At 42.1% G+C, this 27,139-nt stretch overlaps 2 protein-coding genes across 14 annotated transcripts in view; one reads left to right on the top strand and one right to left on the bottom strand.

The window, feature by feature from the left end:
• The first annotated feature begins 2,455 nt into the window (after window positions 1-2,455).
• LOC310672627 (nucleoside diphosphate kinase) lies at window positions 2,456-8,165 on the top strand. Of its 2 annotated transcripts, none has more exons than XM_083430107.1 (5): window positions 2,456-2,603; window positions 4,178-4,313; window positions 6,233-6,334; window positions 7,291-7,403; window positions 7,919-8,165. In XM_083430107.1, exons 2-5 carry the CDS (start codon window positions 4,185-4,187, stop codon window positions 8,034-8,036), a joined length of 462 nt encoding a protein of 153 aa, XP_083286233.1. In that variant the 5' UTR covers window positions 2,456-2,603; window positions 4,178-4,184; the 3' UTR covers window positions 8,037-8,165. The 2 variants fall into 2 exon arrangements, with proteins under 2 accessions (XP_083286233.1, XP_083286234.1); XM_083430108.1 differs by having other exon boundaries at window positions 2,504-2,603; window positions 4,164-4,313.
• A 633-nt stretch (window positions 8,166-8,798) lies between these two features.
• Window positions 8,799-27,139, bottom strand: part of MBTD1 (mbt domain containing 1) — a 50,693-nt gene continuing 32,352 nt past the window's right edge. For 5 of the 12 annotated variants that reach the window (XM_083430136.1, XM_083430132.1, XM_083430131.1 and 2 more), the window contains 2 exons: window positions 21,416-21,607; window positions 8,799-12,976 (listed from right to left, as the gene is read on the bottom strand). In XM_083430136.1, the coding sequence (XP_083286262.1) occupies window positions 12,858-12,976; window positions 21,416-21,607 (311 nt within the window). In that variant the 3' untranslated portion in view covers window positions 8,799-12,857. Of the gene's footprint in view, window positions 12,977-17,325; window positions 17,765-21,415; window positions 21,608-27,139 lie in introns of those variants that run through there. The other 7 variants (XM_083430129.1, XM_083430128.1, XM_083430138.1 and 4 more) reach the window with 4 other exon arrangements.

Here is a 27,139-nt window from a genome sequence, read left to right on the forward strand (position 1 = left end):
ACATAGCTGCCCAGGGAGCCGAAAAGCACTTTCCCAATGCTACTCTCTGGACTCTGTCCCAAAAGCAGGATTGGAACCACTAGAATACTGTGGTCCCAATTCCCATTCCCCAGAGCCAGTCCAGAGGGATTCCGTGGTGAATGGTAGCTGACAAGAGATCAAGAAGCAGAAGCAAGGTCACACTCTCCCTGTCCTGCTCTCTGCAAAGGTCATCCATCAGGGCGACCAAGGGAGACTCAGGCCCTGACCAGCTATTTGTAACTAGTTGATAGTTGCTCTAGCCGAAGGGGTCCAGAGTCAATTTCTTTAGGAGCTGCCACACTTTAGGAGTTGCCCCTTTCAAGGCAGCAGGGATGATCCCTCATACAATGAAATGTTAACTACACTCTAGACCCAACCAGTCAGCTGTCTTCTGCTAGAATTAGTAAGCCAGGAGGGACAGGGGTCAAGGGGACATGTGGTCAGATGTATTGCTGCCAGCAGCTTGCCCACATCAGCGGATTGCGTAAGTTGACAGTGTTCCCACAACACATCCTCAATAGTGGCACTGGATAAAACTTAATTGTAACAAATATTGGCAAATTTTAAATGTTGGTTTTGCTTCTAGTGGATACACATGGGTTGCGGTATCAATTTGAAAATAAAGCTTTATACAGATGGTTATTAAACTCTTTTATCCCCTCTAATTCTAACTCTGCTCATAGGCCATTTTAAGGCAAGATTAGTATAGATGCTTATGAAATGCATTATGAGAAAAGGCGATTAATATGAGGGACATTCACTAAGCTGTGCCGCCTGTCACTCATTTCTATTACTACTCTGTTTGTTGTTGGAAAGGAAGGCATTGTACAGTATAGCTTCTTAATTCTGTTGAGCTTCATTACATCTGCGTACATGTTTCCTTATCCTGATTACATGAGCTACAAAAACTTAATTCATGCTATGTATCACAGTTAAGAAAGCAGACAGGCTGCTCTACAGCATGATTGGCTTGTACGTTTGAAAGCTCAGATCATGAATCATAATTTCTCAACTCTGAGCATAAGAAATCGCCTTACACCAGGTCATTCCAGTAGTGTCTCCTCTGATTAGTAGTGGCTCTCCAAAGTACTGACAGAGGTCTCTTCCATCATCTGCCAGCTGGGATCTTCAGCACATTAACTCATGAGCAGTCCTCCCCAAAACTATGTTCCTTTCCACAGTGCAAACCCCAGTTTAGCATGTTTAATGATCAAATACATATGAGTGTTTATTTTCTCCACAAGACTTAAAAGTAGCTGAAGATCCACCTGAACTGGACCCAGGCTACAGCACTGCAAGAAAGGGTGCTAACACTTTTGCCTGCCCAGTTTCCCTACTAGAAATTACATCCATGAAGCTGGTATTAGTATTGGTGGTGGGGGATGGGTATCCTTATTACATGTTCCTGCCTCAACTGGTGTTAATAGCATCTTTTGCAGGAGGAGGGGAAGAGATTTTCAGCAAGGAGTTGTGAAAAATAACTTCTGTCCTGAGGGCCTAATCTACTTGGGGATGTGTGGGTTCCTTTAACTATTGGTAGGTGCAGGAGAAGTAATGGATCTCCTCTGTAAATAAGTCAGTTTGGGGAGTGATTGGAGGAAGTGGTTAAAGGCTGCAACATGTTAATGGGAGCAAAAATACCTCATGAAATTATTACACTGAGAAGCCTGTGATACTGTGGAAAGCAAAGTACATGCTTGGGCTTGGTGGAAAAAGCAAAGCACGTCATAGCACAGTTTACATGTTCTTGGCAAAAAGGCAGAGGACTTTAAGTTGCGTTGTTTAAAAAATGGGAATCCCAGAGAGTCTGCTACAAAGCATGTTTTATCTGATTTTATCAGCTTCCCCTCTGCATCAGAGAGGCAGGCTTGTACTGATGGGCTCTCCCTAGCTAGAGCAGGTGGAGAACCTTTTAGGATCCACGGGCCAGATCTTTATCAGGATCTGCCTCACAGGCCAAATCTGACAGGTGGGCAGGAGCACCCACCTGTCAAAATCCCTATCCGCGCCCATCAGCCCCCTGGCCCCATGCAGATTAAAATCCCTTCCTTGTATCCAATAGAGTAGTCCTGTTGTTACCTACGAACGTGACTGAGGCTGCAACCCCATCCCCACTTCCCTGGGAGCAAGTCCCACTGAATTCTATAGGACTTACTTCTAAGTAGCGGACACGATTAGGGGTACCCTATATAACTCGGGTCCATTCATTTCAACGAGTTCTGAGGATAAGCAATCTCCGGGTTGCTTTGTGCTGTATATTGTTCAGACTGTTTCCTCCACTGACTGGAGTGGAGAAAACACAGAAATGCTGCTGGCATGCTTTCCCCCTCCAACTCGGGATCCTGGGGCGAGGCGGGGAACCACCATCTGCTCAGATTGCAAAAACCAAAGCGGCGGCGAGGGACCTACGCGGAGTAGGAGGAGGAGGAGGCAGCCGACGACCAAGCCCGCCTCCTTTGCTCCCCTCCCGGCTTGTCTCCGGCGCCGGCCCGGCCTTGCTCCGCCTCTTCCCCTGGAGGTTTGCAGGGAGACGGCAGCTGCAGACACGCTCTCCGGGCCCGACCAGACTCCTTGCAGCTGAGGTGAGCTTTGTTCCCACCACCCACCCATTTCTTTGGTCTTTCTTCCTGGAGGAAAAAACCAAAACGAGATTCTGGGGCAAAAAAAAAAGAGGAGGAAGAAATGCAGCTGGAGCCGGCTAAAGAGGAAATGGCGGCTGGGGGGGTGCCTTTTGCAAAAAAAAAACCCCATTTTGCAGCCGCCTGAGAGGCGCAGCCACCTCTCCTCGCCTCCCCTCGGGGGCCTCTGTAACTTGAGGCGGCCGAGGCGAGAAGAAGAAGGCAGCCCTGCCGCCGCAGAGCACATGCCTGTGCCTGTCTACTCGGAAGTCAGTCCCGTTGGATTAAGTGGGGCTTACTCCCGGGTAAATGGGTGTAGGATTGCAGCCCAAGGGCAGAGAGGCCCAAATAGACGCCGCCCGAGGGGAGGGGGACAAAGGGCTCTTCCGCGACACGTGGACGGATGGTGGAGGAAGCCTTGCCCACGTGCAGTCGAATGGTGCCTGCCCCGGTGCTTGGGGGGAGGGGTGTAGAATTGCAACTCTAGTTAGGGCGGGGAGGAAGCCCCAAAGCCTGCCAAAACACCCCCCATGAAATCCGACCTCCATCATCTCGCATAACATAGGAGCCAACTCTTAGGGGCCGAGGTACCTTTGCTCCCGTCCCTTAAAATATTTGAGGGGGACAGCCCTCCTCCCCGCAGTTCATGGGCATTGCCATTCAAATACGCCATGCCATGTGATCATAGACATATTTTTTAGCCGATTTTTCGCGCCCCCTCACTTGCGCCCCTGGCAGGGGCCCACCTTACCACCCCCTAGCTATGGCCCTGAATACGATTCCTTATTATCTATTTGGTGATGCTGCAGATATTTTAAAAAATGAAACAAAGAGCACACAGTCTGTTCTCTGGTTGCTTTTGTGTCCTGTTCGAATGCATTGGGTTGCTCTTTAAAGTAAGATTTTCATGCATTCCCAACTTGAAGATGAAAACTATATTGTTACTGAAAGGATTCTTAAGAAATCACAGGACTTGGTGTGCTCCTAAGATGGCAGATCTCAAAAGTCGTAAGAGCAGAGAAGGAATGACATTGGTGGCTGCCAACTGCTGTTGCCACTTTCTCATAGAGTTAATGTTATAACAGTTCAAAGGAGACAATTTATCACACAGCTTGTCCTTTAAAAGCTAACTTAACATTTCTACAAGAAATTCAAAATAATAATAATTCATTAGCCCTGTTTTACTGTTGGTGAGTTGACCTCTTAATGTTGAACAGCGGTCACCTTGACGAACAGGAAGTACCTTGTGCATTTTTTCACATGCGTTTCTCAACCTGATGCCCTCAAGATGTTTGACTCAAACTTCCATCGGCCCCAGTGAGCATAGCCACCAGTCAGGGATGATGGGATTTGCTGTCCAACGACGAATAGATGGCAGTAGGTTAGGGTAACCTGTTCTAGGTTCTTCTGTGGCATTGGTCCTGCTGTAAAATCTTAGTTATCTTGATTGCACTCCTTCCCTCTATAAGTTCATCTTCTGTGGTGGTTTGTGGGGATAATTCCAATCCTACTCACTTCTCTTAGCATTTCTTTTGCAGTGAGATAATGGCTTCCAACACAGAGCGCACATTCATTGCCATCAAGCCTGATGGAGTCCAGCGGGGAATCATAGGTGAAATCATCAAGCGATTTGAACAGAAGGGATTCAAACTGGTGGCTATGAAATTTATGCATGTAAGTTTAATCTTGGTAAATGGTGCAGTAAAGCAGGATTAGAGAACCTTTTTCTGCAGTGTGTGTGTGTGTGTGAGAGAGAGAGAGAGAGAGAGAGAGAGAGAGAGAGAGATCAGAGGCTGCAGGCCAGCAGTGGGCGGGGCCAGAACCAAAAAGTAGATCCATCCATCCCTCTCCCTCCCTTGCTGTCTAGCAAGCTGCCGAGGGACAAACTTTTCAATCCTACCAGCTGCCTGAACTGATTGCTTGCAGAGGGTTTGTCCTCTTTCTGCTGCTGCTCCATCCATTTCAGCTTCTCCCACCCTACCCTAATTGATAAGTTTAGTCACCTCACAGGACTGAGGTGTACAACATTAGGCAGTAGTCATTCATCAATCTGAGGGACCCATCAAGTGAGTCATGATGCAAGTTAACAGCAGAAAGCTCGTAATTGTTCTATACAGTGGTACCTCAGGTTACATACACTTCAGGTTACAGACTCCGCTAACCCAGAAATAGTGCTTCAGGTTAAGAACTTTGCTTCAGGATAAGAACAGAAATCGGGCTCCGGCGGCGCAACAGCAGCAGGAGGCCCCATTAGCTAAAGTGGTGCTTCAGGTTAAGAACAGTTTCAGGTTAAGTACGGACCTCCGGAACGAATTAAGTACCTAACCCGAGATACCACTGTATATGAGGTGACATAATGGAACTGCCCGTGAGAGCTCAAAATCAAAGGTAGAAATGGAGGTGTGAGTTGTATTTGTGTTTTAAATTGTTTATTTCTGACATAATTTGAAATATTTCAACATTTGGATATCTTTTGCCTAAACAGTCTTTTAAGTATCGGTTCATAGAATCATGGAATTGTAGAGTGGGAAGGGGCCATGAGGTCCAACCCCCCGCAATGCAGGAATCTTTCACCCAAAGTGGGGCTTGAACCCACAATCCTGGGATTAAAATTCTCACGCTCTACTGACTGAGCTAAACAGCCTCGTGTTTTATTCAAATTTGAACCACGACATGGGTTGCAGATTGTGGATGATTTGAGCTCAAGTGCTGTTTCACTCAGAAATGTTTTATTTTGGGAGGGGGTACGCTCTCGAGGACACATATTTAGTGAAGGGTTACACTGTGGCTTGCCTTTTTAATTTAGCTTATATAGCTGCGGGAAAGCTAAATATAGCCTAGCGCCTATGCCAGGGGGTTTAATCCAGCTCCTGTAGCCGTTTATCTTCTGGGGTAAAATCCTTAAAAAAAGTTCAATAGCTTCAATCCTTAAAAAACTGAACAACTCTGGTTGGCCTCACTTCATCATATCTGACCCTCTTTGAAAAAATTTTGGGCACCCCTGGCCTATGCACACTTTTTGTAGCTTGCACAAGGCTAAGGCAGAGCAAAAGCTACTTTAGAAAACGAGACAAAAATGTATCCTGTTTTCAGTATATGTCAAACTACAGGCTTTCAATTATACATATGCTGTTTCAGTTTGGTGGTTGTCCCTTCCCTGCTAAGTACAGTAGGTTCTATTAAAACTACCTGTGTAACCCAATACATACAAGCTGGTATGACTTTGACTAGAAGGTTATACTGAGTAAGATAATATGCAACTTGTGCAGCAGCAGCAGCATTGCTGGACGATCTGTTGGTATTGACTGTCCAAACTACCATTAGTTTGCTTTCTTACAGCCTAACTCTTGAGCTTAGTTATGAGTGCTTTGCTACTTGTTTGGCAGTGTACTGTCTCAGTGTTAGATGTCCTGCTTGTGGGCCTCCTATACCATATGCATTTTTGTTAGCCACTGGGAAACAGGATACTGACTAGACAGGTTTTGCATTGATCCAGCAGGACTCTTCTTAAGTGACTTAGGTTAAGTAGGGGTGGCTCAGAGCAGCTCCTTTCTGCAGTTAATCTTGAGCATTAACCATCTCTTTTCTTACAGGCTTCTGAGGAGCTTCTCAAACAGCACTATATTGACTTGAAAGATCGGCCGTTCTACCCTGGTTTGGTTAAATATATGAATTCTGGGCCTGTAGTACCCATGGTAAGTGGTTTTATGTAAACTTAAACATCAGACTCATACCTGATACTCTCCAGGTGTGGTTCCAACTTCCATTAGCCCCAGCCAGCATGGCCAATGGTCATATAGTTGTAGCCCAGCTGCCACAGGTTAGCTTACCTCTCCTTTAGGCCTTTGTGGAAAAGTAAGGAAAGGTGAGATGGTGCAGGTTTGTAGTAATTTATCAGTTCTGCTCTGCAGCTAATTCTGATTCCCTAACAAGCCGCCTCTTGTTTCAGAGTAGAGGAAAGAAATACCGGAGATGAAATCTGAGGGTAGCTCTGCCCCTTCCTTGGTGAGCAAGACCAGAATAGGCAGCCCTCTAGAGTGGGTGACCAATGAAGATGGGGCCTTTTAAAAGACCATTGGGACTAGAAATATTAATTCATCTTAGAATATTTTTTAAAAACTTCACTCTGAATTTATTGCTTTGTTTTTTTCTTCTCTGCTAACAGTGAAACAATGAAGTGATTGGCTGTTTCCAAAATAATTTCCTCTTGCAGTCTGCTAACGCTGCTGTGAATGTTGTGCAGACAGACCCTAATTTGGTTTCCTAAGAAGTGAAGCCACTTAGAATTGTGGTACTTGCAAGTGGGCATGCTTTGAACTGGCCTCTTCATCTTTCACTTAGAAAGGGTAGAGAAGGAAAAAGCCCTAAACATACCTTATTTAAAAAGAGAAACTCCCGGGACCGGCTGCACAGATGTACAGCAAGTGTGTAATTCAGTGTTGCGCCATTACAAATGTTCTGTCTTCACAAGCGTATCAGTTGCCTGACAAAATGACGCATGCCCCCACAAAGTGGTCTTCTGAGGATCTCTCAACCTGCCAGAGCCTGCTTCATTTCACGAAGAACATACTCCATAAGAAAAGCTCTCATCACTTTCATCTGGTCAAGTACCGTGGTTAAACACATGTGCTAAACCAGTTTATTCTTGCAGGTTTGGGAAGGACTCAACGTGGTGAAGACGGGCAGAGTGATGTTGGGGGAAACTAACCCAGCAGATTCCAAGCCTGGCACTATCCGTGGCGACTTCTGCATTCAAGTGGGCAGGTTGGTATTGGGATTTATATTTATCTGTATTAAATAAGACTTGCAAGGTGCTACTGAAGTACTACTAATTATCAAAACCTTTAAAAGAAAATGTTCATGCCTCACTATTTAAAACAGAAGACTGGGTAGTGTAAGCATACCTCCAGCAGAATAAAATGCTTTGTGTTAACAGGATAAATTGCGCGTTCCGCTTGCTTTTGTCAAACAGCTTAACTGTTGGCTTATTTAAGGTACTGATGATCAAGAGCTAGCTGATAGCCATTTATATACCTGTGAAACTACCTGTACAGTTGGCCGGTCATTTGATTAAAGGCGATGATAGGTTCATTTTGTGTGTGTGACTAAGAAATCCTTTAAGCTAAACTGACTGACTCTTGTGGATACTTTCTTATCAACCTAGACATTTCATATGTGTAGGCTTAGCTGTCAAGTATTCTGTTCCAGATTCTTCTTTCAGAAATGTCTCTAAATGCTACATAAGTTTTGTAAACGGAATTCCTTGGTCTTCCCTGTAGGAACATCATTCATGGCAGTGACTCTGTGGAAAGTGCTCAGAAAGAGATCAATCTGTGGTTCAAGCCTGAAGAACTTGTGAACTACAAACCTTGTGCTCATGATTGGGTTTATGAATAGATTAGTCCTGGTGACAAGTTCTGCCTTCTTCCAACAAAGCATCTCATTCCACCCACCTGCTGTCCTGGGAGCAATTATCACGGTTACCTTTGTGATTATTGGCATTAAGAAATAAAATATGAATTATTAGTTGTTTTCATTTCTTCATTTTAGAGAAACGAAAAGGTAGCTTATGAACAGTTTCTGCTGTAGATTTACTAGGAGTGCCCCAGCAAATTAAAAATAGCCTGGCAAATGTAACAATTTCAAATTAAAGCTTCACTGGAGCTTGTGCATTGTTTCTCAAAGTGGTTTAGGACTATTAGCTCAGATATGTGTTACAAATGGAGATGTGTGAGAGCTCTTTTGAGGACCCTGAAGGAAGTCTAAGCTAGCTTGAACAATTCATTGAAGAAACAAGCTACTGCTTTCTTTTTCAACAAGACAGAAGATGAAATATTCCTTACCACAGGACTGCTTTCAGAATCCAAGATCAAGCCCAGCAATACTATAGGAGAGCCATGTTTTAGAAGCCATAATGATGTTGGCTGAACACTGCTGATCAAATTTGTCAGACCAGGGAGGAAGCTGCTGCTAATTTAAGAAATTTCAACTCCACAAATTTTAAGTGATTAAGACTTAAGTTGAAATTTCACCATGAGAACAGCACCCTTATTGGCGTTCTGTGTGACCAGGCTCTGGTTTTTTAAGCAAATTGCTGCTGTTAAGGATTCATGTTGGCGTCACCTGAAAATGAGAGAGGAAAAGGTCCACCCACCTGGCTTTACTTTTAACATTTTTATTTTGTGTAAAAAAGGCAAATTTAGTGAATTATTTTCATCTTGTACACAAAGTTATAATTTTTAATGCTTTTTTTCACATCCATGCTTGAAAATTTGCAGTCTGGTAAAAATGAAAGTAACATTAATTTCATCAAAAGCATTTTCACTGAGTTATATACATTTCATTAGAGGTTTTAAAACGCTCCCATTTGACCACACAAGTTACCAGAAAATAAAAGATTAAATTTATACAGATATTGATCTATATCAAATACATACAGAAATGATGTAAAAACCCTATTCAACTTTTTTTTTTTAACTTCTGCCCTGATTGTTTTTCCAGGGCAAAAGTTGATGCTTTTTCTTCTTCTTTTTTTTATAAATGGCTGAGACTTTACTTAAATATGAAAATTAAAAAGAAAAAAAATCAATTTAATCACAGTTTTAATCCCTTTCCAATAAAGGATTGTTACCAAATATATTAGCACCATAATACAAATATTGATGGGAGAAGGTGTTCACATCACATAAAAATGACGACGACAATAAAAACGAACAAACACTGAAACCCGTGTTAGTATCAATAGAACAAGAAACTGATAACTGCTTTTGCTTTTGTCAGATTCAGCAAGGAAATTTAAAACAAAACAGGGTCGGCTATAAAAAGAAGGAGCACTTACAATGCAACTTGACCTTGTCTGTGGTGCCTCCTTGTTTATATATTAAAAAAATGTGCGCCAAATACTGAAAATAGCTGACCCTTTGCATCAGTACAGGCATCAAATCCCTGACCAACTCTTCCCCCCTCCCCCACACCATCCCAATTTTGTGTTAATTAGTTCACAGTAAAATAAAGAGAATGTTCTTCGAGCTAAATTATACCAAAAAAAATGCATGCATACCAAAGCAATTAAACCCAGTACTAAGAAAGCTCACTGCCACCCAGTCGTCATCTGTATTAAGAGGCCACAGACAAATGTTGCTTAGAATCAACACTGAATAAACAAAGCGAAGGAAGTAATAACCCCAGGGAACTAAGCTGGAACAAGGGAGTCATGAAGCAATTTTAATAATAGGTTTTTCCTCAAATAAGAAGTCTATCATACACATGTTATGTATTGGGATGTGGTATTCTGCCTACAGGCAGAAACTGGGGCGGATTAGATTGGCAGTGGTACCAACTTAACATGTATGCAGATCTACCTCCAGAAACCCAAAGACTAGCAACGTAGCACTAATCAAGATGATCACCCTTGTAGCATGGTTCTAGGTCTGACAAGGTCCAACAGGTCCCTGGGACTATTTCAGGTTGATGTGGTGAGGATCAAATGTGGCTATGGATGTTCCAGGAGCTGCCGTATTCAACAGAGGTAGGAGGAGGTGGATTTCCACCTTTGATCCTGACAGACTGCATGACTAGCAGAAATCCAGCAGGTTCAGTGTTCAAAGCATTAAATGTGCAGTGATGAAGAAAGTTGTACCTTCTGAACTTCTGCCCGTTATATAGTTGTTAGATACGGAGTTTCTGTCAGGTGAAAAGGGGGCAATTCCACCTAAAGGGTATGTTGTGTTGGGTGAAGCTCAAGATTGGATTTTATGACCATACAGGACTCAATTTACACGCAAATCTAAGCTCTCTTTCTGGCTTTCTTCTCCTCTTGACAGAGGACACTAGTCTAGGCCTTCTCCTGTATCTTTTTTTATATATTAAGCAGTATTATGCAAGTGGTCCCTACTGAAATCAGAAGAAATACTTGTACAAGGGCTACTCTAAATCTTTCCCAGTCAGACCCTATGAAAACACAGGCTCTGAATGCCAGCCCCAGAGCACCACAGTCTTGACTATGCCAGTCCTGCCAGAGAGAGTATATTGCCTTTATTAGGTGTGAGGAAGGCTAACAGAACTACACCTTAAAATGGGGGGGAAATTGATTCCAATTCTCTCTGGAGTCTCTGCCTTTTAGATCATTCTATCAACTGGCCTGATGGCATGGATCATCCTTGGTTTTGAGAGGCACTGGTTTAAGGATTAACAAAAATACAGGGAGGGAGGGAGGATTTCTTAGGTCCGTTTGTACTGTGACTTTTCAAAATATTAGTTGAAATCTAGTGAACCCCTTTGTGGGTGTGTACACACAATGCAGTGTTTTGCTGCCCTCCCTCCAAAGCGGCCCTCTCTGGCCACATCAGAAGCTGCTTTACAAACTGGAGAAGTTTCAAAAACAGCTGCAATGCAGCATTTGTGGAAGCGGGCGGGCATTCTACCCAAGGAAAAGAAAATGAAGGCAGCTCAGTTAAGCCGAAATCTTTTTAGAGAGAGAGAATATCTAATTATCACCTAAATTCACAAGTATTTGACACCTGATAATCAGTTTAAAAATATGTATACATGAAGCAGTCAAAAATGGCCCAGCTATAGGGGGAGGGGGGGAAAAGCCTAGAAATTGTTCTCATACATTCCTATACTATACAGAAAAAATGTACTTCCAGTAGTTACAAAATTTTATACCATTATCCCCTCTTGCATAGAATGTGGTAAACCTTTGCATATCACCAATGGTATGTACCCAACAATAGAGCAAGTTAATTAAGAAAAGAATCAAAATTGCTGGTTTTCAACTTTCTATGCGTTTTTAAAAATTCAAAACATATGCCAAAAAATCATCTCTGGGGCTTTGCAAGTTGCCAATGTAAAGCATTAGGCTTAAAGTGTGTAGAGGTTAATCTATAGGATTACTTTCTTCTAAGTCCTACCCTAGAGTCAAGAATTTGACATTTATACTGCTCTAAAGAGGACCTGCAATGACCCAGAAGCAGTTACAGAACATAAGCAGTTAATTCCTGAGAGTTTAGTTAATGAACCTTACTGGTAAAAGCAAAACTCTTGACACGCATCATCATCCTGTCACAACACCACAGAGTGGCAATGTCAGCATGTTAGTTCTGAGAATGAAGCCATCCGCGAATATCCACACAGATTCTACTCTCGGAGGAAAGATTCCAGGTTCTTCAGCATTCTTGCCACATCAGTCATTACGTGTTCTCGAAAACCTTTTGCTTGAAAATGGTGTCCGCAGCCAAGTCAAAGAAAGCATGAGGCCTAAAAGCATGTCATCCTTAGGCAAGCCAGTTCAATTCATAACCCAGAAGCTCTTCCAAATGGGTAGGGAAAGCAAAATGTCTATTTGCCTCAGCTGTGTCTTCCACCGGGATGGAAAGCAGGCCTGTCACAAAGTTTCTGTAGAAAAGGGCCTTTTGCGTCTGCCCCGTTTTCCTTACACAAGAAAAAAAAAGTCACAAACTCATGTCCATTTTGTAACCTCTCCAGCCGAAACGTGCTGAAGCTTTGCTGATCATTTCCATGAATATCTCGACATTTTAAAATGTGAACAGGAAACCACAATGCAGCAGTATCCGGCCCAAACCCAATGGCCTCCAAAAAGCTTGGACCTCAGCTTCGTTCTCCAAAAATTTAAGCCCAAACTCTTGAAAATTATGTTGCCACTTCCAGGAGGAACCCTTTCCATTCTTCCAACCTATTTTGGTATGTCTCCACCACCCCTAAGATCAGAATCCCATGATTTCACCATGGAAAAGACAGGGTATGACTAGTGTAGCTTTAAATTCAGAATCTCCCAGCTTGTACCAGAAGGCTCACTTGTTACAAACAGTTCATTTGCTTTTTTTTTTTTTTCAACTAAATACTACCACCTCATCTTCTTCAAAGGGTTTCCTGCAATCCTGCTATAATTAAGCTTTTAATTCTTACCAAAAAATTAGAATCTCATTTTTTTAACAATGCACAATAAATCTGAACTTGAAAATATTACAAAAATTCTTTTAAAAGCTTCAAATACAACACAAATGTCAATTATTTTTAATAAATTGAAAAATCTTTTTCACTAAAATAGTTTCCTCATCCTCCAAAAATTCTGAATTGAAATCTTATCTGCAGTTAGCAAAGTGCCCTTAGTAGAAGCCATCAAACTGTATCTTCAGAATGGGAACATCAGTCTTGAAGAAAGGCTCTTTTTTTGTACCATCCTGCCCTGCTCTGCCCTTAGGGTTCTTGTTTGATGTAGTGGCTGGCTGACCCATTGCTTTCCTGATCAGATGCTCCTTGAAGAAAGTTGTATTCCTCTCCATCTAGCAACTCCTCCTTCAACTGCAGTGAGGAGACTAAACATGAAAAAGGTTTAAAGAATGAAAAGTTGGTGAACATTTGAAGACACAGGGAGCAAGACATTTCCTTTCAGTTCAGACCCTGAAATTTTCAAGCATGCTCCAACTTGTTGTTACCTCTGTGACAAAATGCAAACCCCCACAATTTAACACTGAAAAAATTAAATTTAAAATTAAGTACAGACATTGAAAAATACTGAACGCATGGGCTGTAATTGAAAATGAGACTAAGAAAAGGAGGGAGGAAAGAAAAGGTGATTCGGTTATGACCTTTTAGTACTATTACTGTGGATAGATTTGCTCCCCATTCAGTAGAATCCTTCTCCTCAAGATACAACATTTCCACTCATCATAAGAAACTTTTGGGAGGAAAACAAGGCATTGATTGTTGAACAAATACAGCACAAAGGACTAAGCAGAAATCCCCTGTATTAAGTTATGATCTCATTTTACTATTATCTAGTACTTCCATTAAAAACAAAATCAGTGTGTATTTCAACCTTTCTATTATTTGCTCTCACGTGCATGCCCTCTTCTATTAACCACTATTAGTACATTAACAGACTGGGAAACTCAGGCTGAGAGTGATTTTTCTTAAAAACACGAGTGAGATCCAGCTGAGATGGGATTTGCAACTCAGATCTTATTGGATCAATAGCTTAGCTATTTGTGCTGTTACCCAACTTTTTAAAAGTTGATTGACTGGATGTTTCAATTTATTAAATGTGCACAAATCTGCTTACTAGTAAAAAATTTTTCCTAAAATTGTACTTGTCATTGGTGAAGGCACAATTTTTAAAAATATGTTAACTTTTCTCACATAATCTCCCAGCTGCTAAAATGGTACTCACCCACCCCCCGCTTGAACACATACAATTGCAATAATTACAAATAAGACATTTCTTTTCAAATAGACAGGAATTAAGTGAAATTTAAATATAGGGGAAGTTAGGTACAGCAGTGTTCAGGCTGCTTGATGAAGAATGTGATGGGAATGTTGCAAAACCACACAGGCAACCCAGAATCCAGTCCCAGAATCCTGTGTTTTCACCTCAGTGATAGTTTTATATAGGATTCAAAGTGGGGCACAATCACAATTACACAGAGGTTTCAAGAAGGTTCAAATACTGTACATATTACATAAGGGTTGTGACTAAGCCAAAACGTGCATGAACCCATGATAAACACCTGCATCATTTGTTCTGCTCAACAGCAAAAACCTCCCTAGTTTTATGGAAGATTCCTTGCACACAGAAATCCAGCAAATTAAGGAGAAGCTAGGCTAGATTCCTTCTCCTAGTTTTCTGTATAATATATATATAGAGAGAGTGAGCATTCAGGTCCCCACCTACGGTCTGAAGTGCTACATCTCAGCCAGAGTTTACCACCTCAGTGAGCGCTGGGCCTAAACCCAAGATACTGATCTTGGTAGATGATTGCTCAGACCCATAACGAACACTTTTCATGACATCAACAGAACAAGCAGAATCATTCAATAGACAGAAGCCATTTTGGTCATACAGTCAAATATCCTCCTACATTCTATGTTAATTATGACAGCCTTTCATATATTTAAAAAGTACAGGGTGATTCATCATGAAGTATACAGTTTCCATTTATAGTGAATGGGAACTGTAGACTTCATGATGAATCACCCTGTATTATTATGTATTTTTCTAGGAGTATTACCCACATTTCCCCTAGGTTCTACTTTCTTCAGCCATCCCTCACATTTTGATTCCTAGATCCAAGTCCTCCTAGATTTGCTTGCTCCTTTCTTTAAACGGCATCACCAGAGCATGAGCGTTAGTCTTCTACGAAGAGCCTTGAATAAAGCAGCAGCATTGCCTCCTTGATGTTGCACACAGTGGCTCAGACCCACAAATCGCCACACGGAACACACGTGTCTCCATAAAGAGATGGATGGTGAAGTCAGCCTGAAAAGTTGCCATCATCTGTTTGGCAGGTAAACACACACACACACCCCTGGTCTGACATGGATCTCCATAGGTGTAGCTCCGGGGTGTTGCATGCCAGTTTTGGGCCGTGCAGTGGATGTGACCTTTGTCTTTGTATAGTAGGGTACACTCCAGCCAAGCAAAAGGACAAGGCCTTTAGGGGTGTTGCCTAGGGAGAGCCTCATTTAACCCCTAGGTCAGAGGTTCCACACTCGTTTTAGTTGCATGAGGACCTTTGCTTTTCACCTAGCACAGCCCCCTTTTGCATGTAGGAGAGTGATTGGAACCAGGAGATCACCCTTGCTAAATTGGGGCATGCCAGTTTTAATAGTAATATCTTTAAAAAGTACCGTATTTTTCGCCCTATAGGACGCACCGTCCCATAAGGCGCACCTAGTTTTTTGGGGGGGAAATAAAGGGGGGGGTTATTTTTCCCCCCGGGGGGCTGGGGCAGGGGAAGCCCGAGCTTCCCCCGACCCCAGCCCCCAGAACAGGCAGCTCTCTGCAAGCCGTGGGAGCCCAGCGCCAGGCTCCCTCTGCTTGCGGAGAGGTGTGCAAAGCCTGGACACGCTGAGCTCAGCGCGCGCAGGCTTCAGCATGCAGGCAACTCTCCGCAAGCAGCGGGAGTCCAGCGCTGGGCTCCCGCTGCTTGTGGAGAGGTGCACGAAGCCTGGAGAGCAAAAGCCTGCATTCGCCCCATAGGACGCACACGCATTTCCCCTTCATTTTTGGAGGGGAAAAAGTGCGTCCTATGGGGTGAAAAATACGGTAATTCAAAACAGCATTTGCTGCCTTTTTGCCATTACTTTGGATTTCATTTTAATGGCAATTTGCCATTATATGCCAATTTGCCTCTTACCAAACTGTGGTGGCCTTACTTTTTCAAAAATAAACTTCTATTTTTCATACCTCTCTGTGAAGTTGTATGACATTCCCTACAACAATTTACTCCGCCACTTTGAATTCTAAGGTGCATCCACTGAATGTGCTTTGCAAGTTTTACAATTGGAAGTAATAATGAGGAAATTAACGCATTCCCTGAGGATGCAGATAAAGTGTTTTTATGAAAAAGTAGACTCACATTATTATTATTTTTGGAATATGAGATATAATCACCTGGTTTGTAATGTAATTTGTTAATGTTTTTGTCAAAATGTATGGAATGCAAATTATTATGCCAATAGGATAACATGAATAACTCAAAGGGTTATATTGCTCTCGAATTTTTGTGATTTTTCCAAGTGAGTCTTAAGTCTGCATCCGAAGAACAAGAAGTGGAACTCTGCTTGCACAATGGGGCTTTTCTGGCTACCCCCTGCAAAACAAACCCTACACTGTCCCAACCACTTCTGTCTAGAAGAGTATGGAATGGTCTGTAGTGGAAGAGAGAAACTGGAATAATTTATCAGAGCTGCCTTTTGCCACAAGCCTCTCTACAAATTCAGAATAAAGGCCTGTTCAGATTATAATATCATCTCCAATGCTAGGGTTATATGTTTTAATACTCCTACACTGTTTTTTAAAAAGTTGTTAAGTTTGAACTAGCATGTTAGAAATAAAGAGTATACTCTACATCTCCCCCATACAGATTAGTTCAGGAGTTCTGAAACTGTGGTCTCCAGACTATCAAGTAGTCCACAAGTTTCATGCAGGTAGTCCTTGTGTGTCTGTGAAGAGAGCAGGAGCAGTGGCTATAAACAGCAGATGCCGGTGGAGTGACGCCAGCCCTGTGCCGCTTTGCGAGGCTGGCAGCTGATCTGAATGAATTGCCTGGTGAATCATTCAGATCAGATCCCAGCCTTGCAAAGTGGTGCAGGGCTGGCAGGGCGGCGTGATCAGTGCCCCCTGGAAAAATGTGCCTGGGGCCATCACCCTGGCAGCCCCACCACCACGTTACACCCCTGGGTGGTCCTACTCAATAGTCAAAGTTGGTCTACAGGAGCAGGGCATATGGAATCTTGTCCATTGGCAGATCCAGTTCCAAGTTCAATCCCCTAGTTAACACTTTCAAAAGATCTCAAAGGAAGCACAGTCAATTTAGAAGACTGCTGTACATATTGCCAACCATCTATGGATATCTGACATAAATATTTTACAGTTCATTGCACTAATTGTGCTGCTTCTTATTGTTTTGATACTGGCAAACCAGCAAAACATGGCCATCTGTCATGGATGCTTTAGCCGAGATTCCTGCATTGCAGGGGGCTGAACTAGACGGCCCTTGAGTCCCTTCCAGCTCCATGATTCTATGGTATGGTGAAGGTGTGCTATATCTGACGCAAAGGAAACAAATATGGTTCAGACAAGTTTTTTTTAAGAGAGTCTCTTCCATTAAAAATGTGATATAACAGTCACATAGATAGCTGCATAAAAACTGTTGACACTGACTAAAGTAGCAAACATGACATATACAGCCTTTAATAAGAAAGACAATATCCAAAAGAGCCAAGTAACTGCTCATGAAATAACTAAAAGATTAATAAAAATAATCCAAGGCTCTGGCTGGCAAAAGGGACTGATGTGGGAAAAGAATATACTATAACTGCTATTTTTTTCCTTTTATGCTTCTTCTGAAGCATCCATTACAGGCAGCTTTTGATGACAAGATGGCAAGTTCAGTTGTTGCTGTTTTTTCTCGGATCCAATATTGCAGCTTACTTTACAAACATTGACATAAATAGTCTTTGGAAAGTGCAAAGGAGCATCTTGTAATGCAGTCTCAAAAGTACAACCTGTTGCTACTTGGAACCTTACTAAAACAGAGGTCACTTGGTTTCGCTCTTAGTATGGTTCTATCTCATCTTCCTTGCTGACTCACATTCCTCTGCTAAATAAAATTTAAAAAGTTTAAATATTAAAACACGACATTAGAATGATACACATTCTACAACATGCAAAATAAATATTTACTCAATTCATTTCTCTCCCTGTCCCCCCCCCCCAATTCCTAGGACACTTGTATATCACTTTTAGTAATCACAGACTGCTGAAATCTTTTTCCACCCGTACATTTTGGCAGACTGTACAGGCGTAACCCACCTGCTGTATCTACCCCTACAAGTGGAGTGGATTTAAAAATCTCTCAAGGAGAGGGAGCTTCATGGAGGATCAAATGGGGAACAGACTGAAATTGTCTCATATTCTATTCCATAACAATCAAAGACTGAGAGCAGCTGGACTTCAGGGTCGCAATGACCCCAAAGAAAGGACCACATGTCCAACATGTCTACAAAGGCTTTAGGTCTCAAAAGGGCAATCACTTCCATGCCAATTGCAGAACGCTTTTGAAACGCTGGGAATCTTTGGGTACAATAACTCTCTGGGCAGTGTACCAAGGCCAACAGTAAATCCCCTATAGGATTCTTTAGCTTTGGGATTCTTCAATTACATATACCTTATGGGAGTATAAAGGAGTCCCCAAAGCTAGGCCACCTGGGAAAAACGCATCCAGGTGTCAGGGTCTCTCAAGCCACTTAAGCCTGCTCAAAACTTCATGATGATTTGATACAAATATGTAGATGGTCCGGTTATCAAACAAGTTTGTTCTGTTTTTCAGAGAGTATTATATTCATGGGTCACTACCATCGGGGCATCAATTATTTTCCCATTACCATTCTATAGCTATTTCATCTTTCTAATAAAGGCAGTAACTAGGATGGAGTTACAGAAGAGCAAGCAACCTATTTATTTTGTGCAAGAGCTCAGTAAACAACATCATTTGCTTCAAGCTCCTGTTTTATTTCTCTTAGCTTTAAATACAAAAATACTGGTGATTTACAAAATGGCAATAGCATGGGGGGGGGGGGAGAGATATTTTTCTTTCTATTAGTGCAGTAGCATTTGGAGTCAAGGCACCTCCTCGGGAACATGAAGAAAATAACTCAGCTGTAGCTACAGGAGTTAATTAAAGGTAGAAAATATCATGCATGATAATGAAGTCTGGTTGCTCATTATAATGCTCTCGATTTTCATCTTACACCACAGGAAATATTTTGTTCAGTTCATTCTAGTTATTTCTATTTGGCAAGAGGACCTAAATTTAAGGTTACAAAATTCATTATGGATCTATGCTCCAATGCTCTTAATAGCTGCACCAAAAAAAGGGGGGCATGCTTTTTCATCATCACATCATTATTTCATATTGAAAATGGACCTCTCACATGTAGATCCCAGTGGTGAAATTCCGCAGCTACAGTTCAAAGTAAGCTGGTATTCTGGCACTACCCTTCGTAATTGATGGAAGGAAGCACAGAGGCTAATTTCATCCCTATCATCAAATACCTGTTTTCTGATCTTTCAACATGCCTGAGACAGTGGCACAAATAAAGCATTTCATCCGAAGGATTAGAAAAGGGCATATTGCGAAAAGAAAAGCCATCTCAGAAAGCCACACAGCCGGGCCTGGCTCCTACATATACAGTACGATACAAGGAGATATATGGGACTCTGATATTTTATTGGTTAGGGTAAACATGGAGAGTTCTCAGAAGGCAAGAAGGTAGCAGATATATGCAAGTTTCTTCTGAACTTTTGTAAACTCAATGAGGTCCTGTAGCATTCCCAATCACCCCCCAGCCCACTACCCTTGCAACCTTGGAAATTCAGTGCATTGAAGACCCTACGTCAAATCAATTAACACTGTATGTATGTATAAAAAGGGGACTCATTTGGGGACATTGCATGTTCTCCAAGAGACCAGTCTCTCAAAAATTACCTAAAGGTTTGATGTTTTCAGTGCTGAAAAAATGCAACCAGTTTTACAATTCTTAACATTTAAAATACAAACAAAGTTAGTAGTGTGAACACTTAAGGAAACAAGACCAGCTTTTAAGTAGCGAGGTGAATTACCACTGAACAATGCATCTGTATAGAGATGTTGTAATGACCGAAAAATGAGGATGTATAATGAGCTGCGCTTGGCTTTCTGCCTATTGTTTTAAATATGCCATAGGTCTTCAGTATGCTTACGGGGAAAGACACTTCATTCCCGTTTGTGAGATGTGGAACATTTTTTTCTCTAACCAACAACTGTATTAAGTATGTGCTCCAATAGTTACAACTATCCAAGAAGTAGGAATAGTTAAAGCTAGGCTAGGTGAGGAGAAATTTGATAAATAAATCAAATCCTCAATTTGTTCACCCCAGCAGAAGCAGGTGAAACTGAGTGGCTTTGCAGATTTTTGGTTCCTCGCTGTTCAGAGACCCTGTGCACACTGCAACCCACTGCATGGTGTAAATGGGACCTTTCCTGCTGAATACCAGAACAGCTGTTTGGTGCTGGCAGGCAAAGACTGACTCGTGTCAAGCAAACTGCAGCCTTTGCAGTGGTCTTTATGAAAAAGAACGCACCAATCATGCCACAGGTATATGACAATATGCATCTGTGGCCATGCCTGAAAAGCCCCTCCTGGAACAGATTCTGGTGGAGTCCAAATTGGGTTATGTCCAGAAAAGAACCTCCCAATCTAGCCAGATTTCTGCATTAGTTAGAATTCACAAGGAAGGGGAGCAGACCCAACTTGTTTATATTTCTAGGATTGAAACCTAGCATATTTTATAACCTTTCCAAGTGGGCACCATTTTGTTTCAACTTAAATATGGACATTGACAAGACTTTAATGAGCCTGCCAGTATCCTTTGCGCATGCAGTGCTACCCTTTCCACTATTAAGCCCAGCAAGGTACTAGTAAGTGGGGGAGTTCTCCATAGTGGAGCTCTGAATTAGACTGACAATATAAGCTCCTGCATTTTCTTAGAGGCAGCCGTCTACTTCAGACTAAATAAGCACCTATTTCCACACTAAACACTGTTGGGAGTAAATTGCTTTGTACTTTCAATTCTCTTACAGCTGGAAAGAGGCATCTATGTCAACCTTACAGTTTGTATTGATCTCAAGTGTGACTCAATCCCTTTCATTCATTTTGTCCTGTTCATTGTGTCAGAATGATAATCAGGGACTTATTTTGGGAACATATAAATGAGAGTGTTTCTTATTTTGAAATCTGTTTTCAGCTTAAAGAAAAAGATGGCAAGCTGTTGACAAAGGTCTATTAATTTTGGGGGGGTGGTGTTTTTAAAATCTTCCAAAACTAGTTTCCCTCTTTTTTTAGGGTGACCATTGATTATTTTTGGATATGACATCCAGGATATAAAATAATATCCAGTGATAACTGAAATCTATTGGCACTTAGTTCACTTTGTTTCACTATGTACATTGAAAGCACTTCCATTTAGTTCATTTTGAAGAGATTTGCTGAGTTCTGAAGCAGCAGGAAAAAACAGGGACTCAACACTTGTGATTAATTCAATGAGATGGGCTTATGGGCTGATGCAAATACTGGAGGAAATGGATGTTCTTTCTATTTTTAAATGAAAAGTGAGGGCGGCAATGAGTCAGCATGCCTGACCATGCTTGATCCTCAATCAATTTTGCCCTCCATTAATAAGCGTTGTTGGTTTTTTTTACATGACCAATTACCTGTTTTGAGGCTGGGACTGAACTCTCTGCTAGTCCTGGGAGGCTGGCAGGCCTCCGGGGCTGTCTGTGCTGGAAGGGTTCGATACTGAGGAGGAGTCAACTCTTCATCACCAGAGAAGCTCCTCCGCACCCCACCTGTCATGGGGACGCTCGACAAACTGACAGGCTTCTTCCCAACTGGTATCTTCCTCTCTAAACATCAAGTCAAACTAAAGTAAAACACTTAGATCAAAGTGTGTTAAAGCAACTCAAGACTAATCACTCACTGAGAAAGGCCTCCAGTTGGTGCTCACTGGACTTATGGACACCTCGGTGCATGCCCAGATCTTCGTTAACTACAGCCAAAGGAATTATTTTGGAAAGTGATGCTGGTGACTCATGGCAGAGCCACAGAACTCTATGAAACATCCTCCTATGACAACACATTTTCAGGAATCACCTTAAATTTAATACTCTCGTTATGGAAGAAATACCCTTAAAAGCAAATTTGTTAGTGAAAAAATTGGTGGTTTCATATTGTTCGTCTCACCTCTGGGTTTACTCTTCAGTAAAAATTTAAAATCACAGGCTAACTTATGTGTAAAACCTGCAAACTAAGGGTTTTCATATATAATTAAAGTCACACCAATTAAGCACATGCTCTGCTATACAAAAAACTACTTTCTACGATACCTCTAATCCCTTGTAAAGAGTGCCTATATGACCAATCTGAAGAGCTGCTCCATAAAAAAATGCAGATTTGCCACCCAAAAATCATGGGGCAAATGTATTGAAACTTCAAAAAATAACCCTGAGAAGCTATGTTTACTGAAGAATTTCTGTGTAGGTGGTGGTAAGATCTTACCTGTGAATTCCTGCTTCAACAGGTGGAAGAAGCTTCACTCTATGGAAGTGACCTTCTCTGACTTGACTCAGAAGGCAGGACTCATCAGTCAATGATTCTGAGAGACAACATCTCTCAGATCATGAATGGATATGTAAATAAAAATGTACAGCAGCTACTACAGCACACTAATATGAGAAAAACGAATAATATGATAGCATTTGAATATTCTGTGATGTCCTTGACTAACAAGTGTTTTTATGCAAAAATGCTTGGAGAACCAAAAATGGGTGGTGTCAAAAGTACCCTCCCACCTTCTGGGAACACATATTATTTCCACCCAAAGAGTGGCAGGTGGGTATTCTATTTTCCATGTTGTATTACTAGAATGGGCTCCATTTTATAGCACTTTTAGCATTAAATTCACTGCAGTATGTCTCATGCTAATAAAACCTCTGCAAAGTTGGGGGGAAAGCTACCTTAGAGTTACTGAGGCTCTTTGTGAACTGTCATGTTCTACCTAAAGTAATTTGTATTTCAAGCTTCTGCCATGGAAGGTTAAAGACAAGAATATTACATTAGCTACTGAACTCTGTAGATTTCTGCATTTTGCTCAAATAGATCCTTTATTTTCTCAACACACAACACCAAAATGGATGTGAGATTCTTCACGCAATCATTAAGTGCATGAATGATTAGGCTGCTATTTGCACTGAGAGAGAAACTCCCATTGATGCAGAGAAGCGAAATCCAGACCAAGACTACAATGGGGATCTAAGCAATATAGACACCCCCGTGCAGGTCACGGCCCGACAGTTGTTTTCTTACAGATTCTCCACAAGGAGCTGTCACCAGCCGTGGTCTAAAGAGTAGGGGGGCTGTAGGCATGTACTCTCTCTCGCACATCCCAGCTTGAATAAAGGTTTAAAGGATGAGGGTCTGGAAAATGTTTTGAAGCCTTAAGAGTCTGGACATTTACCTTTCACCTGGTTACTACCTTAAAAAGAACTAAATTGTGATAGGGAACATAATCCCTAGCACTATCATGACCTGGACCCATCTCTACAGACCACCTTATCCTACCTGGGTTCCAGCTATGGAACTCTGAGCTCTCAGAACCTCCTATCTCGGAACCTTGGGAGGGGTAATCTCTGTAAACTCACTTCAGCCCCTATCTGGGTATCTCCACCTAAGTGTGAAAATACTCACTCTACCCTTGAACTGGCTTCTCCTGGAATGAACTTCTTTGGCAGGCTTAAAGTGGAAGCCGCTTTGTTCTACCAGTACATATGAGTCTATGTGCAGCGCTGGCTTGCCTGAAGCACTCCTCTGGCTGACAGGTATGAATGCTGCTTTTTCCTTCACAAACCCTAAAACAGGCTTCCTCAACCTCGGCCCTCGAGATGTTTTGAGGCTACAATTCCCATCATCCCTGACCACTGGTCCTGCTAGCTGGGGATCATGGGAGTTGTAGGCCAAAAACCTCTGGAGGGCCAAGGTTGAGGAAGCCTGCCCTAAAAGCATCACTTCACCTCCCTTCCTGGTTTTAAGCATCTGACTGACCAAAGACATGCCGAAGTAAAAAAGGTAAAGGTACCCCTGCCCGTATGGGCCAGTCTTGACAGACTCTAGGGTTGTGCGCTCATCTCACTCTAGAGGCCGGGAGCCAACGCTGTCCGCAGACACTTCCGGGTCACGTGGCCAGCGTGACAAGCTGCATCTGGCGAGCCAGCGCAGCACACGGAACGCCGTTTACCTTCCCGCTAGTAAGCGGTCCCTATTTATCTACTTGCCCCCGGGGGTGCTTTCGAACTGCTAGGTTGGCAGGCGCTGGGACCGAGCGACGGGAGCGCACCCCGCCGCGGGGATTTGAACCGCCGACCTTTCGATCGGCAAGTCCTAGGCGCTGAGGCTTTAACCCACAGCGCCACCCGCATCATGCCGAAGTACTTGTGTGCTTATCTGATGGTAGGTGGCACAGTTTCTTGCCATGGGCACATCAATGAGCAGAGACTGGCAAGCGCTTTGCTTTCTTGCTCCCTCTGTCTGGCCTAAATTTGGGAGTTGGGCTTGGGCCGAGGGGAGAAACAGGAGAAAATAGAAAACGGTAGTAGCTGCTGCATCCTAATAATCAAAGTCAGGATCAGCTTGGCAGATGCTACACGTGCCTTCTGAGCCAGGTGATGAGGGTATCCCAGAGAGTAGAATATTCTCCCAATTCCAGGAAGCTGTGCTTTGTAAAGGTGGTAGCTCTCGCTTGGTAACGACGTTCCAATACAAAATATTCTCACTGTATGCTTGCTAGATTAGTACAATTCATTTTGTCTACTCCTCAGACATAGGTGGCATGAGCAAAAAGTCTTCATCATTACAATCTAAAACAGCTAGTGTTTTTTTGGTCAGCATTAAAAAGTACTAAAGTTCATGAAAGTCCTAAACCCCTCACCTTGTATGTACTAATATTCCCAAGTGAACTAAGCAGCCAGAAAGAAAGAAAGTGCAAATTCCTTTTATTTATTTATTTTTGAAAATGCTTATTGCGTTATGTAGCTGTTGTACACTGCTTTGAGGCCTCTTTGGCTAAAAAGCAGCTTATAATTTTTAATATAAATATAATAAATATGACTACTAAATGCTTTTAAGAAGAAGGCACTGTCGTGAATTAATCCAGCTGCATTGGTTTACAGCTTCCTACAGTTAAAGCATGGTAAATAAATAAAGCTTTCTTCAACTTAAAATGCCAAGAGTCAGAGCAGAAAATCAATGTACAGTAGGACTAATCAGACTAGTTGTTTTCATCTCATAATAAACGGAGGCAGATTAATAACTTTCCTTTTAGTTCACTATCAGATAGTACACATTCAAGGAGTTGGGTCCTGCCACATAAAATAAAGCATTTTAGCTGAACTTCACCGAAGGCTCCAACTCATTAATTTTTTTAATGGGGTCAGATCAAAGGAGAAAATTGCCACAGAGCTAAGTCAAAAGCAAACAAAGAGGATGAGACAAGAGGCTTGTTGTCAGTTCCTTCATCTCAGAAGAGTTCTTAAATTAAGGGTTGAGCTAAGAAAGGTGCAGAGGGAGTAACAAGCTCCGACATCATTTTAGCGTCTCATTTTTAGCAAACAGGTTTTGTCCTAGCCTTATTGCTTTGAAAATGCCTATAGCCTTCTGTGAATTTACAATTTGTCTAACTCTAAAGCAACACTAAGGAGCTTCATTATTGGAATTAATGACTTTGCATTAACTGTCGTGATAAAGGGGAAAGAGAGAGTTAAAATATTTGTAAGGTAAAGGTAAAGGGACCCCTGACCATTAGGTCCAGCCGCGGACGACTCTGGGGTTTCGGTGTTCATCTCGCTCTATTGGCGGAGGGAGCCGCCGTACAGCTTCCGGGTCATGTGGCCAGCATGACTAAGCCGCTTCTGGCGAACCAGAGCAGTGCACGGAAACACCGTTTACCTTCCCGCTGGAGCGGTACCTATTTATCTACTTGCACTTTGATGTGCTTTTGAACTGCTAGGTGGGCAGGAGCAGGGACTGAGAAACAGGAGCTCACCCCGTCGCGGGGATTCAAACTGAGGGTGTTTGAGCCTTTCTGGAAATCCAAAAAGAATAAACATTCCATTTCCCAATAAAATAACAGAATTCAATCTAAAGAATGTGCCAGTTCTATAGGGCAAGATACAGTATGTTTGCAGATACACCAGGATTCACCTTCCTCTCCATCCCCATTCAACTCACACACGCTCCTACCTGCTCCAGATACAACGGACTGGTCATGCTCTCCGTTTGTTAATATAAGTTGGAAAATTGGCATTTCAGAAGGAATTTGGCTACAATCCCAAACACACTCAGGTAAGGCTATCCACTGGTTTGTATGTTCTACTCCCATGCTTGCGACTCCAGTTTTAGCAATGGGAACAAGCACCGAGATCACATGTTCCTTCCTCATTGCTTGCATCCTAGTTTAATCAAACCAACCTTCTCTGCGGTTTCCAAAATGGGGAACTGTGGTTTAATACTGATTTACCAACAAGGATCTTAAACCAACTTCAGAGTTTAAAATCCTTCTTGGTAAAACTAACATTAAACTACAGTTTCCTGTTTTGGACATAACTATTAACTGTGGTTTTATTAAACCAGAGTGTAAGCAAGGTGGAAGGAAGATGTCAAAGGTGGGAGGGGTGGTTCCATCACTTGTTTCCAGCTCCTAAAAATCATGGTTTAGCAAACTGTAAACCAAGTATCTGAACCAGGCCTGTGGGACTTGCTTCAGAATAAAAATACAAAGGAATACAATGTACAATGGATTTCATTTCAGTTCTAATGTTCTACACTGCCTGGAACAAAATTAAAAGTTCCATGTAGGCTGAGCCATTAAGAGAAACTTAACAGCTCAGCTGTAATGTGTGCCTGTCCAAAATAAAGTTTTAAAATTAAAATCTAATTTGGTTAAAATATAGTACAATTTCATTACACTTCCCTACGCAAGGAAGTCTTTCCAGTGTCTCAGACCCTCCATAGGGGTATTAACTCTATAGATCAATTTTACCAGCTCCTGTAGCCACAAAAAGCTGTCATCTCTCAGATGAAAAGACCAGCATGAAAACCAATCAAGCAAAATATAAAGAATGTCAAACTTAACCTTATAATGGTCAAGACACGCAATAAACATTCTATGCTGAAGTTTTTTTCTAAGCTCTCACTTCAAAAAATAATTCTTCATTTCTGTTTCTACACTCATCCTCACTTTACTCTGTATACTTATTATAACCGATTACAGTATTCTTTAACTTTAGACTGAAATTAATTTTATGTCAGGCATAGGCAAATTCGGCCCTCCAGATGTTTTGGGACTACAACTCCCACCATCCCTAGCTAACAGGACGAGTGGTCAG

This window comes from Podarcis tiliguerta, assembly GCF_965153285.1.
Source record: "Podarcis tiliguerta genome assembly, chromosome: 2".
In the NCBI taxonomy this organism is placed as follows: Eukaryota; Metazoa; Chordata; class Lepidosauria; order Squamata; family Lacertidae; genus Podarcis; species Podarcis tiliguerta.

Coding starts and splice junctions, on each gene's coding strand:
- LOC310672627 (XM_083430107.1), top strand. CDS start 4,185: ATGGCTTCCAACACAGAGCGCACATTCATTGCCATCAAGCCTGATGGA. Junction 6,335..7,290: donor CTGGGCCTGTAGTACCCATG/GTAAGTGGTTTT, acceptor TTATTCTTGCAG/GTTTGGGAAGGACTCAACGT. Junction 7,404..7,918: donor TTCTGCATTCAAGTGGGCAG/GTTGGTATTGGG, acceptor TCTTCCCTGTAG/GAACATCATTCATGGCAGTG.